This window comes from Fusarium musae, chromosome 4 (genome assembly GCF_019915245.1).
Source record: "Fusarium musae strain F31 chromosome 4, whole genome shotgun sequence".
NCBI classification, from domain to species: Eukaryota; Fungi; Ascomycota; class Sordariomycetes; order Hypocreales; family Nectriaceae; genus Fusarium; species Fusarium musae.
Window position 1 is genome coordinate 1,406,873 of NC_058390.1, and position 15,597 is coordinate 1,422,469.

Below are 15,597 nucleotides of genomic sequence, written 5' to 3' on the forward strand. Positions count from 1 at the left end.
GTTTGAATGGATGGACAGACACAGGCACAGACTCGATGTTTTGTTTTACAGTATTGCCCGCTGTAAGCTTGCTTCGGAAGGCTCATCAGTGACTCAGTCAGCCGTTGATTGTTTGCACAAACGCACTCGAGGCACGAGTAATGCATGAGACTCCACCGGAATACCTCCCCATACAGCCGACAGCCAGCCTCTACTGCAGATGCAAGAAAACGTCCGAGGATGCTTTGTTATTGTATGTACCGAACCGTAGCCAAGAGTCAACGGGAAGCGAGACAAGAGCCAAGCTAGCAATAATCAGGTTTTCCTGCAGCCACGCATAACCCATCACCTTGTCCTCTCCCGTCCATGATCTTCAATTACCTCGTCAGCCGAATACCACGTTCATTTCTCTCGTCTTCCCTTCATTACTCCGATGTAGGATATTCTCCACGTGATAATTACACAAACTCGCCTCAGTGGCCAGGGACCGGCTGGAGGAATCCATGGAGCGTTTCAGCTTAGAGAGACGATCCCCAAGGTCTGAGTTCTGTCTCCTCCGCCGTGCTCGTCATTTTCTTGATTAAGCCGGGGCAGATTTCGGTGAGTTGCGTTATAAGGAATCTTAGCCCCGAAAAAAAATCATTGAGGGGAACGGAAAAAGTGGACGGCTCTTTGATGAAGATGGACAGGTTTCTCCGCCCGGGTGGATGATTATGTGAAACCTGAGTAAGGCATTGAATGCTTGGCGATGCGTGTATCAATCACGTTTGCGAATAATGGGTCCTGGACTGGCCACTCTGTGAACAACGTGAGACTTGGGTGAGGTGATGATTGTTTTGATCTTGGTTTCGTTATTGTACAGTTCGCAACGAGACGCGCGTATGCGGTTTTCTTTTTTTCTCCGCTCTGTCTTGATTCTTCTTCATACAGGCAAGGACATAACTGTAAAAGAGGGCGAGTAAAAAATCTAAGATGTGGTGACGAAATTAAACACAGAATGTGGTAGTGCCATGCATGGCATCCCCTGTTCCGTTCCCCATTCAATGCCCCAGAAAAGATAGGCCTGCTCCATCATGATGAGATGGGTGACATGTTGGTATGTATGTGTATGTTTAAGTGTCTCCCATCAAAATAGCAGAATATTCCCCAGCCGGCTCGGGGCAACCATTTAACTCTAAGCAGAAAAACACTACTGGTAGTAATAATAATAAAGAGCTCCAATGCTGGGTATGGATAATAAGGAAAACATTATATCTGGCTGCCAGCCAGTTCATCATGATGAGCCAGCCTCAGCCTGGGGAGTAGGTGTAGGTACAGACTTGGGCTTGGGCGGGTCAACAGCCCTGAGGCCATCCTTGACCTCCTGCTCAAAGTACATGCGCGCCACGTCAAACGCAGAGTCGATGCTCTTTGTGATCTTGGTGCAGCCGCAATCGCGCGTCCAGGTGTTGTGGAAGTTGAGGTTCTTACCCAACTTGCTGTCCATCAGCACGTGTGGTACGCCAATAACTGTCGATAGAATGTGACCGTGGAGACGGTCGGTGATGACGAAGTGAGCAGAGCCGAGGAGCTCGAAGCCCGCCATCGACTTGGCCCACGCTCGCTGGTTCTTACCCTCCTCGCGCTTGTCGTCGTCGTCGATAGATGGGGTCTTGGTGAACTTCCAATCGACCTTGTTGTATGTTACGTTGCCGATGCTGCCACCTAGATCGACCTTGCCCTCGCCAAACTCGATGTTGGCAGAATCACCATCAGAAATCTCGGCATCCTTTCGGGCGAGAATCAGAATGTCGTGGCTAGATATAAAGTTAGCTTTAGTACAACGGTTAGGCTGGCTGGTAATACTAACGTCTTCTTTGTGTTGTGTCGGAAGTCAGATCGGTTACCCCACATGAAAGCAATATCAGGAACAAGATCACTCTGAATACCCTCAGTCTGTCCAAAGTTGTCCATGAGCCAGTCGTAGCTGGGCTTGTCACGAGCAGCCAACTGTAAATCATGGTGCTTGGTGAAAGCCTTTCTGGTCTTGTCGATCCTCTCGGGGTTCGTCATGTAGATACTCTGGGGGAAAGCACGGATGGAGACGTTGAGGAAGTTCTCAATCATGTTCATGCGCGAAGGTTGGTCCTCCCAGTAGTAATCGTTGAAGTTACCGCCACCAGCCATGATGATACCAGAGTGTGGGCGGTGCTCCTCCAACTTTTTGCGGAACTTGGTAATGTCGCAGTCCTTGTACATGAAGCTGTATCACATTACATTAGTATTGATGTTGAGCAACGTGATACAGACGAGATGCTTACCGGCAGGCTTCCATAGTCTCGATTCCAAGGATGCTCAGCAGAATCTGTTGTGCGGACCAGATCGCAGCATCACCCTTGTTCTCTGTCTCGAGATAACCCCAGATGTTGGCGTAGCGAATTCCTTCGAACCTCTTCTGGTAGGCATGGATGAGACGCTGCTGTAAATCGTTGACGATGTTCTCACAGCCCGGTGTAGGAGCCCGAGTCAAATCGTAGGAGATGTCTGTGTTGGGGTCCTTGTCCAACTCTGTGTCCTCCTCTCCAGCGCCCACGGCACCAGCGGCGTCGGTGGGCTTCGGGGGCTCGTCGATAGTGACATTGTCGCCTTTCGAAGGCCAATGCCAGTCTGCGCTTGGTAAATGATCCTTAAAGCTCTCGGGCGCCTGGTAAGACACCAATATAGCGAAGACGAAGAGCACAGCAAACACGGCTAGCGCGATGCGTGTGAAGCGGTTCATCGCAGGTAACATGATGAACTCATGGGAAGTAGATGTTTTGTTTTAGGTTAGAGTTATGGTTGTAGTTGTGGGAAAGGAGTGGAACACCCGGATATTTCTATCACGGGCTGGGCTTAAAGAAGCAAGCAAAAAGCGGCAAAAAGACAAGATGGAAGATACAATGGAAGGGAAAGAGAAAAGAAAGTATATTGAAACGTCTTTTGAACTTGGGAATAAAAAGATGCGACCCCCCATCCCCATACCACACTATCCTAGTCCTTCTACTAAGTCGGTACTGTATGTACCTACCTCTAGGCTCTAACTTAGCGTCTCCCGTCCCTCATCCACATTCACCCACCTCCATCTCCTGGCTTGGCTGGCTAGGTAGCTGGTTCCTCCACTCGGGCGATTCGATGATGGATGAGTTCAAAGTGCGCCACGACCACGCGCCTGCACCGCACCCATGACCCGTCCACAGATTGTCTCGGCAGGGATAGAGAGTTTCTGATGTTGATGATAATCGCTGTAGCCCCTATCTCCGTGGCATATGTACATAATCAAGCAGACTCTGTCTGCAGCCAGTTCGCAGTGCCAGGGTCCCTCGGCCGGGATGTGGGTCCCTGACGTCGACAGCCGGCCTCATCAGCGGCTTCGTATCCCAGCAAGATTCGCACAGCGGGGTTATCCGCTTATGCAGGATAGGGAGATAGGAGAAGAATGCAAATATTGACTCTTACGCGGCTCAAGGGCAAAAGAGTGGGAAAGGTCTTACTGGGATCCTTATCGCCTTAGTTGAATGTAGCCAAGTTGGCCAAGAACGGACGCAAGCCCCCTTTTCCTCACTTCCCACTGACAATTGTACCCGTCTAGCCCGTGCAGCAGAAGTTACAGTGATACACCCTTTTTTTCTTATTCCCATCCCTCCCTATCTACCTATCCCTATCCCTATCCACTTGACTTGGCATCTCCACGGTGGCCTTTGGTTGATTGACTGGATCGATTTTTATCTGGAGCCCTTCGCTTTTTCTCGTCTTGTCCTATCCTGTCCCGCATATCGTATCGTATCGTGTCGTGTCGTGTCGCTTCGTGTTCTTTTCGAGATTCGTCATTCTCTGCTACGCATTGAATCACTATTGAACGACATTTCGGCCGTTCGTCCACTCTTTTTTTAGAAGCCGTTTTAATCGCTTGCGACCCGACCGACCGACTCGACGCCGCCAGCCATGGCTGACCAGAACAAGAAGAACGATGACTTCGTGGCCAAGATGCCCGAGTCTGCCAACGAGAACAATATTGGCGATGGTGACAAGGAGAATGACTCCCTTGTTGGCCGTGGTCCTGGCACTGATGCCCTCCCCGCGCAGCCTTCAGGCTTCATGAACAAGATCGAGAACAGCGGGCCATTCTCTATTCTTGCTTACTGTCTGTCTTCTATCTCCATGACCGTCGTTAACAAGTATGTTGTGTCTGGTACATCATGGAACCTTACTTTCTTCTACCTCGCTGTTCAGGTATGTTTCTCGCTATCCCCGAGTTCAAGGGATGACAATTAACTCGGTGTCTCTGTAGTCCATTGTCTGCATTGTTGCCATCACAGCATGCAAGCAATTCGGCATGATCAAGTCCCTCGCTCCCCTTGAGATGGACCGCATCAAGAAGTGTATGTTATAATTGCTTTTCATGAATGAGGGGCAATAGCTAATGCGATCTCAACAGGGTACCCAATTTCGCTCGTCCTCGTCGGTATGATCTACACAAGCACCAAGGCTCTGCAGTACCTCTCCGTGCCTGTCTACACCATCTTCAAGAACTTGACCATCATCGCCATTGCTTATGGTGAGGTCCTCTGGTTTGGTGGCTCCGTCACCCCCATCGCCCTCTCTTCTTTTGGTCTCATGGTTCTGAGCTCTGTGGTTGCTGCCTGGGCTGACATCAAGAGCGCTATCTCTGGTGACTACAGCGCTACCACTGGCGATGCTGATGCTCTTGCGACTCTGAATGCCGGTTACTTTTGGATGGCCATGAACGTCTTCTGCTCTGCTTCTTATGTTCTGGGCATGCGCAAGGTTATTCACAAGATGAACTTCAAGGATTGGGACAGTACGTTCATCCTCTGGGCGCATCCTCCGGGTTGCGCTCAACACTACATGAAAGAACAACTGCTAATAAGTCGACAGCCATGTATTACAACAACCTTCTCACCATTCCGGTCCTTGTCTTCTTCTCTCTCGTCACTGAGGATTGGTCCAGCGCCAACTTCGCCAAGAATTTCCCCGAGGACTCGCGCAACCGTATCTTCATTGGCATCATCTACTCTGGTCTGGCCGCTATCTTCATTTCTTACTGCTCCGCCTGGTGCATCCGAGTCACCTCTTCCACCACCTACTCCATGGTTGGTGCTCTCAACAAGCTGCCCATCGCCGTCTCTGGTCTCATTTTCTTCGCTGCTCCCGTTACCGTTGGAAGTGTTTCAGCCATCTTCATCGGTTTCGTCTCGGGTATCGTTTATGCTTGGGCCAAGGTCAAGGAGAACGAGGCCAAGAAGAACGCTCTTCCTACAGCTGAGAGCCGAGAGCCATCAAAGTAAATTTGACATGGCACGGTGATGGCTTGTTAGGGACACCATCACCATTCAGCAAGGCTTATGAGCTAATTAGCCATTTTTTGGGCAACATTTCCATTTAGTCTGGTTAGACCTGAACGACAACAATGTACCGTTCCACGGTATTTGAACGACACACGTAATGTAGACATTTTTGGTATAACGTCGGGGGCCAGAGCTCGCTATCTCGATGGGGTTTTAGGGTGGGTGTCATTTAAAAGCGTTTATAGACCTGCTTCAATATACTGTCTTTTTGCGACTGCAAACATGATGTCAACAACGATGGCGCAAGGCTATCTAGTACCTACTTAGTGAAGACGAACCAACAGATGACGCTCGAGCCTTCATGACGTCTAGCATATAGAGGGAACACGGCTCAGCCCTGCGCGTCGACATGGGAGACTGGTTAACGTTTAACGGCGTGGCCTTGGCACAGATCTCGCATGGCAAGTCATGTTGTACAGCAATACACCACAGCAACGTACACAAGAGGCTGCATAAGTCCAACGTTACATCAGTGCATATTGCGAGTCTTCACTAACGACGCCATGTCCTATACAGAGTTAAGAGAGTCTATAAACCAAGACGAATATAGTAAACGACCGAAAGTACATATCTTCAAGAAATATCATAATTTCATCTCAACTTAAAGCCATGCAAATGAATCTCCATCCTCTCCTCCTTCATCTTCCAGAAATCTCATCTCACCCCCTATCTCCTGCAGAACAGGGCTGAGCCATCCTGTCAGATTAAACCAATTTTCGGTCTCCACCCCGTTTTAAGCATACGGAGTGACATTCCACCCCCTTTTCCATAGAAGCATTTTGTGGCGTAAGGCATTGTCATTCTTTCGCTGGTGAAAAGGGAAAAAAGACCGTTCTGGAACGGCGGGCTCTGACATGTTTCTAGGCGCGGGGGAAGATCGCTACCGCTGGGCTGGGACGCGTTGGTTCGAGTCGAAGCCTTTTAGCGGGAGACCCTAGAATCAATAGTCTAGCCCTACGAAAAAAAGATGCAATTGTGTTCGAGATATGGAGTACAATAGGGATTGCATGGTATATTGTGGTTCTAGCGATATGGTGTAGATTCAGCCCCAGGCTAGACGGAGAAAGAGATGTAATTTTACTTTAGTTTATGGACTGGCGTTTTGCTAATTGTTCAGCTCCGTAATCCTACGGTAGTTTGTATGGAGAACAGTACAATACCACTTGGGACTTCAGTTGGATCCTTAACCCGGTTTGAGAAGTAAGAAATGTTTCATGAAGAGTGCCGATGAGAATTTAGAGTAGGACTATAAGATTAAAAATTAGCTTGTTTTACGTGCAATGGAGCCTCAGCTTACACATGCAAGGATGAAGAAACATCAAAGGATTTCACCGATTCTTAACGCCAAACAAAGCAAAGCCCAAGAAAACATAGTCATTCATCTATCAAATCCAACAAAGGAGATCTCATTATACGCCGTGCCATGCCGTTCAATCAATAACAGATCCACCATGAACCTGTCTGTAAACTTTTCCGTCCCAGTCATTCCATCCCACGGATAGACACCCTATACGCTGATGGTCCTGAAGACGCTGAACTCCTCTCCTGTGGCGACCAAGCTACCCGTGATCTGAGGGTGCCAGTGCACCTCCTTCACATCCTTGAGGTAGTGCACGAACAGCAGCTGGGGCGGCACGTCCTTGACACCCGCTGTGTCCTTGCTCTCCTCGTCGTCAAGCTCGACAGCAAGATCCCAGAGTGTGACGGTGTTATCACCAGCAGCCACAGCGACGATTGAGTCGTCGGTAGGATGCCACTCAATGCTTGTGATCTGCTCCTTGTTGAAGTTGAAGCTAGCGATGGGCTGGGGCTTGTCTGAACTGGCCTTCCACTGTCGGAGATCCCAGACGCCCCATGCACCGTTGTCGTCTCCGGAGGCGAGCAGGTGAGTTGTCTGTCGCGACCAAGACATGACGTTGACGTCGACATTTGAGACCTGCATGGTGATTGCGGGCTTGCGGGACTTGGATCGCACATCCCAAATGCGAATGGTGCCGTCGCTTGAAGCAGAAGCAAAGACAGATTGCTCGGAGGGTGACCACTGGAGCTCCTCGACACTGCTTGTGTGGCCCTGGAAAGGTCGGTTGTCGGTGACCCAGCCGCCTCCATCGGTGCGCGTTGTCACGTAAATGAGACCGTCGTTATCACCAGTGAGAAGCTTACCACCGGGAACTGTGGGAGACCAGTCAACGGCGTAACCTTCGGTCTTGTGAGCGCGGACAGTAGAGATAGGCTTGTTCTGCTGAGCGGAGATAGTAGTTCCGGGGTTGTCGAAGGAGGCGAGGTGGGGGGTAATATCGTGGATGTAGACGTTGCTTGACTCAGTCATTGTAGCAGTGAGAGTAGTTCCAGGTCGTCCAGCCTCCTGGCTGGGAATCTGGTGGGAGCGGATACGGTTGGTCGTAGAGTTGAGAGGGATAGACTTGCTCTCCAGGATAGGGTCAGAGTCCTCGTCATCATCGTCCTCCGAATCAGAGCCCTCATCACCACGGTCCATCTTGCTGAGACCGCTGAACTTCATGACCATGATCTGGTTGTCAGAGGCCTTTCCAGTCTCGGCTTGTGTTCCTGAGACAGTGTACATGGTAGCAGGGTAGGCCTTGCGGTTGTCGCCGAGGCCATCGCGGATGATATCGAAAGAAAGGCATGGCCAGGGTGTGCTGAGGTTGTGCAGCATCTCGTAGGTTGTCAGATCGGGGGCGAGGGTCTGGCCAGGCTCGAGTTTGCTTCGTCCAACGATGAAGGTTCCTTGGTCGACTTCCATGGCATCTGTTCACAGATTAGACTGAATTCTGAGCAGTTCAGGGATCATCACTTACCCTTCTCTTCAGCCTCGCGCTCAGCATCAGGCCGTCCATCAACACCAGCCTCGAGAATCTCATCCTCGCTCTCGAACTCGTCCTCGAACTCATCTTCAAACTCTCCCATCTCCTTGGTGTTGTCGTCAATGTCCATCTTCTCAGGGCGTTCGCCGCCCTTGAGGGCATCGCCGTGATCGGCCTCAGCAGTTCTCTTTGCCATGATTTGGAATATGTGGTGTTCTTTGGTTCGATCTACGAATTGAAACCACAAAAAGAATTGATTTTTTAGTTATCGCCGTCTTTTTGGTGCCCCTCCAAATCGACTGCAGGAAAAAATAAATTGGAGACTGCCGAACCCCGCCATGATCGCGGGGCTTTCCGAGAATTTACCGGCGCAAAGCCTTTTTCGGGATGAAAGAGGTCATTCATTGTAATGGGAAGAGTTAAAGTGTGAATGCGAGAGAAGTAAATCGTATTAGAACTATGAAGTTATATTCTGTAATTCTATAGATTATACGGCTAGAGGTGATACGAGCAAGGAGAGGAACTCTACCAGAATGTACCTGTCCTTGATGTAAGGCCTTTCTTTGATCATAGCAACCGCATGAGCATGATGAAGTCGAATTGGACTCGAATCAAAGGTACCTTAGACTTATTTAGACTTGAATTGTATGACTTGAAATAATTTGACCGAGGCATGAGTTGTAAGACAATCTGATCTAAATAAAGTCGTGCCATGGTCAGATAAGACACCCTTGATTGCTGATAAATTCAAGCCTCGCTTCGCCCCATACAGATCCGTCATATTCGCGGATCCGTAGTTTGATTGATTCCAAATGGCCTCCAAATTGGTTACGCATGGAATACGTTCCAGGGAGGGACATGGCTCGGCTGGGCCTGTTTTGTCAGCAGTTAATTCCATTCATTCAGCGGCACTCGGCCCAAAGAACCCCACGTCAGCCTCTCCGAAATTTCACCACGATTGTGTCATAGTGCCTGTCATGTTCACCACCACCGACTCCCGGTCTGGTTCCTGAATAATTGAGTCGGTCGAGTAATCAATCGATCGCGAAACTGGAGCTTCTAGAAGCCTGAACAGCCAAGTATATAACCGTATCCACTCCGCTACAGTAGATCCATCTTGACTTTTCAATTCTACCCCTCCATATCGTACTCACTTTAGTACTTATATAAACACAAACCCCCCACCAAAACCCCTCAACCCTTCATCAACACACCTACAAACCAACACCTAAACTACAAACCACAAACCACAAACCACAAACCACTTTTCAAAATGGCTGCCCCCTCTGCTGTTGTCGAAATCAAGTCCAAGGCTCAGTTCGACGAGCTCGTCAAGAACACTCCCTACGTCGCTCTCCAAGCCCACGCCTCATGGTGCGGTCCCTGCAAGGCCATCTCCCCCATTTTCAACAAGCAGGCCGCCGAGCACAAGTCCGACAAGTACGCCTTCGCCAAGTTCGACACCGACGATGTCCCCGATCTCGCCTTTGAGCTCGGCATCCGCTCCATCCCCGCCTTCTTCTTCTTCGAGAACGGCGACAAGGCCAGCGATCTGCTCGGCGCTGTTCCCCCCAAGCTGACTGCCGCCGTCAAGTCCTACGCCGACAAGGCTACCGGTGGTGCTGCCGAGAAGCCCGCTGAGGAGAACACCCTCAAGACCGATGAGAACTTCTAGATGGAAAGACTTGGGCGAAAGATAGAAATCACTACAGAGCAAATGGCGTCAAGAACGCATATTCGCAAGGATACCCCCCTATAAACAAGGCGCACATTACGGGCACCATTCACCAAGGCGAAAACCATCATGAGCTAGGATTGCGACAGATGGCTATGCGAAAGCGCAAGGCCTTGAGGAGGATGGGTTGCATTGCTTAGCTAGAAATACACCTGATCACTTCAAACACAATTCTTGTCTCTGTGAAATATTTGTAATTTGTTTTTATTGCCTCTGGAAGTATCAATTCCAGATTGTATTGTATATATGTACTGTAATATCAAGTAAATGTTCGCTGTGGCTCATTGTTGGCCGTGTAATCCGAGACTTCATATCTCGCTATGCTAAAGGATTCCAGAACTCATACCATCGTCAAACTCCTCGTGCTCCTCTGGAATCTTCCCCTGAGCCCCTTTTTTCAAACCTCCCCCTCAAGATTCCCATCCTCTTTGACACAAGAAAAAGTCAAGTAAGTTATTGTACAGGGTTCGAAGTGTAAACACCCTTAATCAGACGCCTTTCCAAGTGGTATACAATCAAGCCCCTTTAAACAAAACAAACGCCAACTCCAACAAATGCTGCTGAGATACATCATTCTCATGTCGTATCTCAGTAAGATTGAACAACTGAATCCGCCGACTCATCGCTAATGCGGCCGACGCCAGAATCCACTCGTTTTTTATTTGGTGTAATTTCCTCATGTGTTTCGATTTGATCCTCGAAACCATTCTTCTCATCACCTTGCACCGAAAGCCTCGATGTCAACCTTGGTCCTGCTGATCTGCGACGGTTTGCAACGTCTTGGCGAGGTGGCTTCAGCTCGTCAACACCCAGGCTCATTCTTGGCGATGATCTCTCTCTAACGCTGAGAAACTGGCTTCCAGAGCGATTATGACCGGGGGTAGGTGACCCGTTGGGGCTTGCAGGTGTGTTCAACGCCGCCGAGTAGCGGAGGCTTTGACGTGAACTTCTCCATCTGCTCAAATTCCAGAAACTGCCCTCCTTGTCGTTAGCACCCTCAGAGTCAGAGGCACTGATAAGGCTGAAACTTGGGGTTGGTGGGCTTGTGATGCCGTTTCTCTCCCGGTCTTGTGAAGCTCTGACTGTGGTGCGGTTAGATAGACCACTGCCGGTAGGACTTGTAGGAGTCGGGCGGCTGATGGGACTCGTCGGTAAGGGCTTCCTTCGAGATTCTGGCGCCAGGTTGGCCGCTGAGTTGATCGGTGAGTTGATCGGTGACTGTCCCGGTTTGGTAGGAGACATAGATCGCTCGCTTCGAGCTGGTGTATTGTTCATGCTGGGTCTTACTCCGTCGATATCTTGACGCCAGCTGTTGATTCTGTCAGAAGCATGCTGGAGTTGGATAGGATTGGGACCAGGAATGTTAAGTGATCCACGTCTCGATTGAACACGACTGCTCGCGCTTGTTCTTGTCATGACACTGCCACTCCTACCAACACCAGAGAGACGGTTGCCTAATCGAGAACCTGACTCCCAGAGTCCTTGCTGGCGCTTCTTATGGGCACAGTCCTGTCTGAAAACCTTGATCTTTCCAGTTCTATCAGTGGTGATGATGATATTTCCGTCAAGATGCCTTGAGCGCTCGATGTATGCTGGTGATTCTTCCGGCTTCTTGTTGCTGTGGAGCGAGTCGCCATGGTCTTCGTCTGACAGAGCCGAATGACTTGGCGTGCTTTCTTCGAGGCTTCGCAGCATCACAGGTGGTGGGTTACACAAGTCGTAGATAGGATCTCCAGAAGCACTCAATAGTTGCCGACTCTTCGACGGAGCCATCAAAGCCGTGGTAACGACCTCGGGGTGAGCATCGAATGTTTCGTATGGCTGCTTATCCTTGATCTCATCTTGACCACCCATCTTCCAGATGTAGGCCTTCCGATCTTCGCTGCCGCAGATAATATAGCTGCCATCATCGCTGAAGCGTGCATTGATTTGGCTAGACTGGTTTTCCAGTCCCTTGTACTTGACCTGGATCACTTTGTCGTTTAGGTTATATACTCGAACTCGAGAGTCATTCGAAGTAACCAGGACCTTGACCGTCCCAGCTTCGGGTCCTGATGGTATCGTCATAGTTCGAATACCAGTGATCTTGCTTCCTTTGGCATTTTTGCCCCTTGATGAGCGGACGTGGATTTGGTACTTGAGCTTCAAGCCCTCGGTAGCGTAGAAAGTACATAGACCGCTCAGCACACCACATATAGCAATATTTCCGTCGGGGGAAAAGGCTACCGCAGTAATGAATTCACCAACAGGTGCTTGGAAAGCGACGCTTTTGTCCGGAATACTCCATAATCGGAGTTGTGCATCCAGTGATCCTGCGAGGAAGAATCGATCGTCTGTAGGATGGAAGGCGATCGACGTGACGAGATCCTTGTGTACAAAAGTGCACAAGCAATCACTCCTGCTCATATGCCATAACTTTACGGTCTTGTCCATCGAAGACGATAGCAAAAAATTATTCTTGCTCCAGCTCAAGGCAAGCACCTCGCCAGTGTGTTCCTTAAACTCTCGCACAGGCTTTGTGCGGAAGACAGGAGCACTAAGCTTCTCACCATGAGTACCATTTTGTGCCTCCTCTTCCTCGTGTGCTTTGCGTTCCTCCGGCGTAGATATCACAGCAAACACTCGTACAATCTGATCCTTTCCTGCAACGGCCAGGTATCGTCCATCCAAGCTGAATTCGGCTGCCCAGATAGCATCACCACCCCTAAGGATCTTGCTTCCAACTGCCGTTGCTACCGCTCGGCCATGCGTGTGTTTGTGTTCTGAGGCTGTAAGTTCTTGTGCGAGGAATAAGTGGTTATAGTCTCTATCCTTCTTGTTATGTGCCTTGACTCGGATGTATCGTGGAGGTTCCTTATGAAGAGGTATGTATCCTCCGCCTGCACCGATGACGGATGTGAGAGCTCGTGCGTAGGTACCATCGGTTCGCAGTTCACCCAGTTCGGAGTCGGATTCCTGCATGTCATCATCTTTCCTCCAACTTCCGCGCATTCCCAGTCGACTCAGGAAAGAAACTCCTTTCCTTCGATCCTTGCTAGAATCCTGGGTAGTGTTTGGCGACTTGCTAAGTTCGGAGCTCTGTCTTTGTAGGTTCTCTGCAGCAGGGCTGTCGGAACGGCCCTGATTTAGGATTCGTTGTGCGATGGTAGGCTCGGTGGTGTTACTGTTAGTACGCAAGTAGATTTGCTGGTCATCACATGTTAGTTGCGGTCCAAGTATACTTTGTTGCCCTTGAGTCAACTAGTCGCAAATACTCACTGTACTCAAAGGGTCAAGCCCAGCGTTTGGGGGAGGACTGGGGGAACTCGACTTGAAGGGAGGCTTCCAATCCTTTGTTTCTTTTGCATTCTGAGAGCCTGACACAGATGGTTGTGTAGTCGAGAGCCTGCTCGATGGGAGGTCCAGAGAAGCACCGACACCTATTGACAAATTGTCAGCTTACATAGTATTATAGTGAGCATTGTGTATAGCTAGGATGACAGTGGCCAGTGAAGAGGGCCTTGGGCGCATAGGAAGCTCTAGTCGCAACAAGTCCCTGCATAAGCGGACATGCGCCCAGGCGTTCACTTAGTAGGTAGGGCATTGTGACTTGGCCATAGGACCGAGTGGAGGGGGCAAGAGTAAAGAAGCATACACAGTATGTACATACCCTGATGAGAATCAGAACGAGCAGCGAGGCTCTGGCGGCGTTGAGGCTCGGACTCGGAAAGGCTGGAAAGGGCAGAATCGCGACGTCTATACAAACCACGATCGCCCCGGACAGCAGGCGAAGACTTGGAGGCGGACATCTTCCATACTTGATGGGCAACCAGTCCCTAAAGAATTTTGAACGAGATAGACCGGCTTGCGCGGGCGGTCGGCCTCGCGCAACTTGTGGGAGTCCAGTCCCCGACCCGATCAAAACGAGAGTGTGGCCTTGGCTGACGGACTCGGAGAGTCGTGGGGGGGTGAGCACTGAGAAGTGGGCGGGCGTGGCGGAGACCGGGGGTAACGAGCTTCTGAAGTCCAATCCAATCCGAAGGGTCCGAGAGCGAGCGAGCGAGAGGGAACGAGACGTGAGGCTGGGAGGCTTGGCTCAAGGCAGATCCTTCCGTACGGGCTGAGGGCTCGATGTACTGTAGCTGTGTACCTTTCTGACAGTGAAATGAATACCGACTGGCTGGCGTTTAGTCAATAGGCCGTCGGTGAATGTTGTCTCCTTATTTCAACTTCCGCTCCGCCTGGACTAATATGCAAGTGATGTTGGTTAGTCTCCAGCTGAGTGAGGGTCTAATTCCAGGCGTGCCCGACAGGTATTGGTAGTGGTGAATAATGGATGATGACAGGAGGGGTGCTGTCCAAGGGAGGGAGAGATAGAAAGGGAGGTAAGGCTGTTCAGAAGCACGCAACAAAGGAATAATGTATGTATTGTATTTTGTAATACAGAGCGAGCTCAACAGAATCAGAATCAGGTGTTCAGAGTGTAGCAGGGCAACCAGCGATTTTTTGCAATGGTTATATGAGACGGACAGCCATGGATGACATGATGGACTTAAGCGAAAACGACCCCTCGGGCGAATGCGACGACTAGGTAAAGTAGGCAGGCGCTGTAGTGCGCTGGGGACAACAGCGCTGCACAGCAACCAGACAGCGGCAACTAGGTGCTTCCAGCTACTTACAGTACAGTGTAGTGGGGTCGGAAGCCAAATGGTGTTAGTGTGTAAGAGAAGCTCGATGGACTTCTTTTTATTTTGGCGTGTGATATAATGAGGCAAGAAAAAGGAGTAAAAGGGGCGATGAGATGTGTTGGTAAGAATCTACGAATGAGGTGTTGGTACGGAGTAAAGGGAGAGCTGATGCCCACGCGCGCAGAGCTGCGACTTTGGATGGCGAGAAGGTTCACAACCTACCTATTGTATGAGCAGCTGATGTGTAGCCGCAGCTCATTACCCTGCTGTACTGTACACTCAGGTCAGGCCCCCCGGTGCTGTGAGAAACAGGTAAGGACCGAATCTAGTATGGGCGGGCTGTGCTGTGGCTCTTCATTGAATTTACAGGAAATAAGGGGATTCGGCTGGATCTTCTGGGGTTAGAAAGGATGAGATGGAGTCTAAATGAGGTAAGACAAGACTTAGGTGCGATGATCTTGGCTGAGAGTGCATCAATCAGGGTTCGTTTCATAGGGCAGAGCCAATTTGGTAGTTTGATGGCTCACCACGGCAACTGTTAATTGGTCTCATTGTTAGTGACGGTTATTAGTGAACATTCCAGGCTGGATATGGGCTATGTTGACAATGGCATCGCCTTGTTGATAGCTGTTCTTTTTCTACAGAGTATAAAACTAGTTGGCACTTGATCGCATAAGGCTGGATGATCGGCCATCATCTCAGCGGGCTGTTCTCCAGATTGTCTGTGCCACAGCCACCTCAAATGCGAACCCACGGCTCAGTACTCACCGCATGTACTTTTTGTACAGTAGGTGCATGTGAGTGGGAGAATAAGACGCTGAAATTTTGTCCGCAAAAGCGAAAATACGGTAATAAACCCCATCATGTCATGTTCCAGAAGTGCATCGTATTAAATATACGAGTAAAAGAGTATACGAACTTGTTGATATGGACTGGCATCAACCATAATTAGAAGCTCATCAACAAGTCTAAATGTCTCGTGCTCTGTATTCAATACTCGTTTTAGT

The 15,597-nt window shown here is 49.9% G+C and overlaps 5 protein-coding genes across 5 annotated transcripts; 2 read left to right on the plus strand and 3 right to left on the minus strand.

The window, feature by feature from the left end:
- Positions 1-1,252: 1,252 nt before the first annotated feature.
- J7337_005390 (uncharacterized protein) lies at positions 1,253-2,749 on the minus strand (the record flags this gene model as incomplete). Its single annotated transcript, XM_044823069.1, has 3 exons — positions 1,253-1,775; positions 1,829-2,221; positions 2,280-2,749. 3 exons carry the CDS (start codon positions 2,747-2,749, stop codon positions 1,253-1,255), a joined length of 1,386 nt encoding a protein of 461 aa, XP_044681560.1.
- Positions 2,750-3,939: 1,190 nt separating this feature from the next.
- VRG4_2 (GDP-mannose transporter into the lumen of the Golgi) lies at positions 3,940-5,303 on the plus strand (the record flags this gene model as incomplete). The annotated part of the gene is made up of 4 exons (XM_044823070.1): positions 3,940-4,227; positions 4,286-4,376; positions 4,433-4,816; positions 4,894-5,303. 4 exons carry the CDS (start codon positions 3,940-3,942, stop codon positions 5,301-5,303), a joined length of 1,173 nt encoding a protein of 390 aa, XP_044681561.1.
- Positions 5,304-6,870: 1,567 nt separating this feature from the next.
- Positions 6,871-8,384, minus strand: J7337_005392 (uncharacterized protein; the record flags this gene model as incomplete). Its single annotated transcript, XM_044823071.1, has 2 exons — positions 6,871-8,132; positions 8,183-8,384. The coding sequence occupies 2 exons, from the start codon at positions 8,382-8,384 to the stop codon at positions 6,871-6,873; spliced, it is 1,464 nt and encodes a 487-aa protein (XP_044681562.1).
- Positions 8,385-9,461: 1,077 nt separating this feature from the next.
- Positions 9,462-9,863, plus strand: J7337_005393 (uncharacterized protein; the record flags this gene model as incomplete). The annotated part of the gene is made up of 1 exon (XM_044823072.1): positions 9,462-9,863. The coding sequence occupies one exon, from the start codon at positions 9,462-9,464 to the stop codon at positions 9,861-9,863; it is 402 nt and encodes a 133-aa protein (XP_044681563.1).
- Positions 9,864-10,511: 648 nt separating this feature from the next.
- On the minus strand, positions 10,512-13,711 carry J7337_005394 (uncharacterized protein; the record flags this gene model as incomplete). The annotated part of the gene is made up of 3 exons (XM_044823073.1): positions 10,512-13,086; positions 13,165-13,342; positions 13,573-13,711. 3 exons carry the CDS (start codon positions 13,709-13,711, stop codon positions 10,512-10,514), a joined length of 2,892 nt encoding a protein of 963 aa, XP_044681564.1.
- Positions 13,712-15,597: the final 1,886 nt, after the last annotated feature.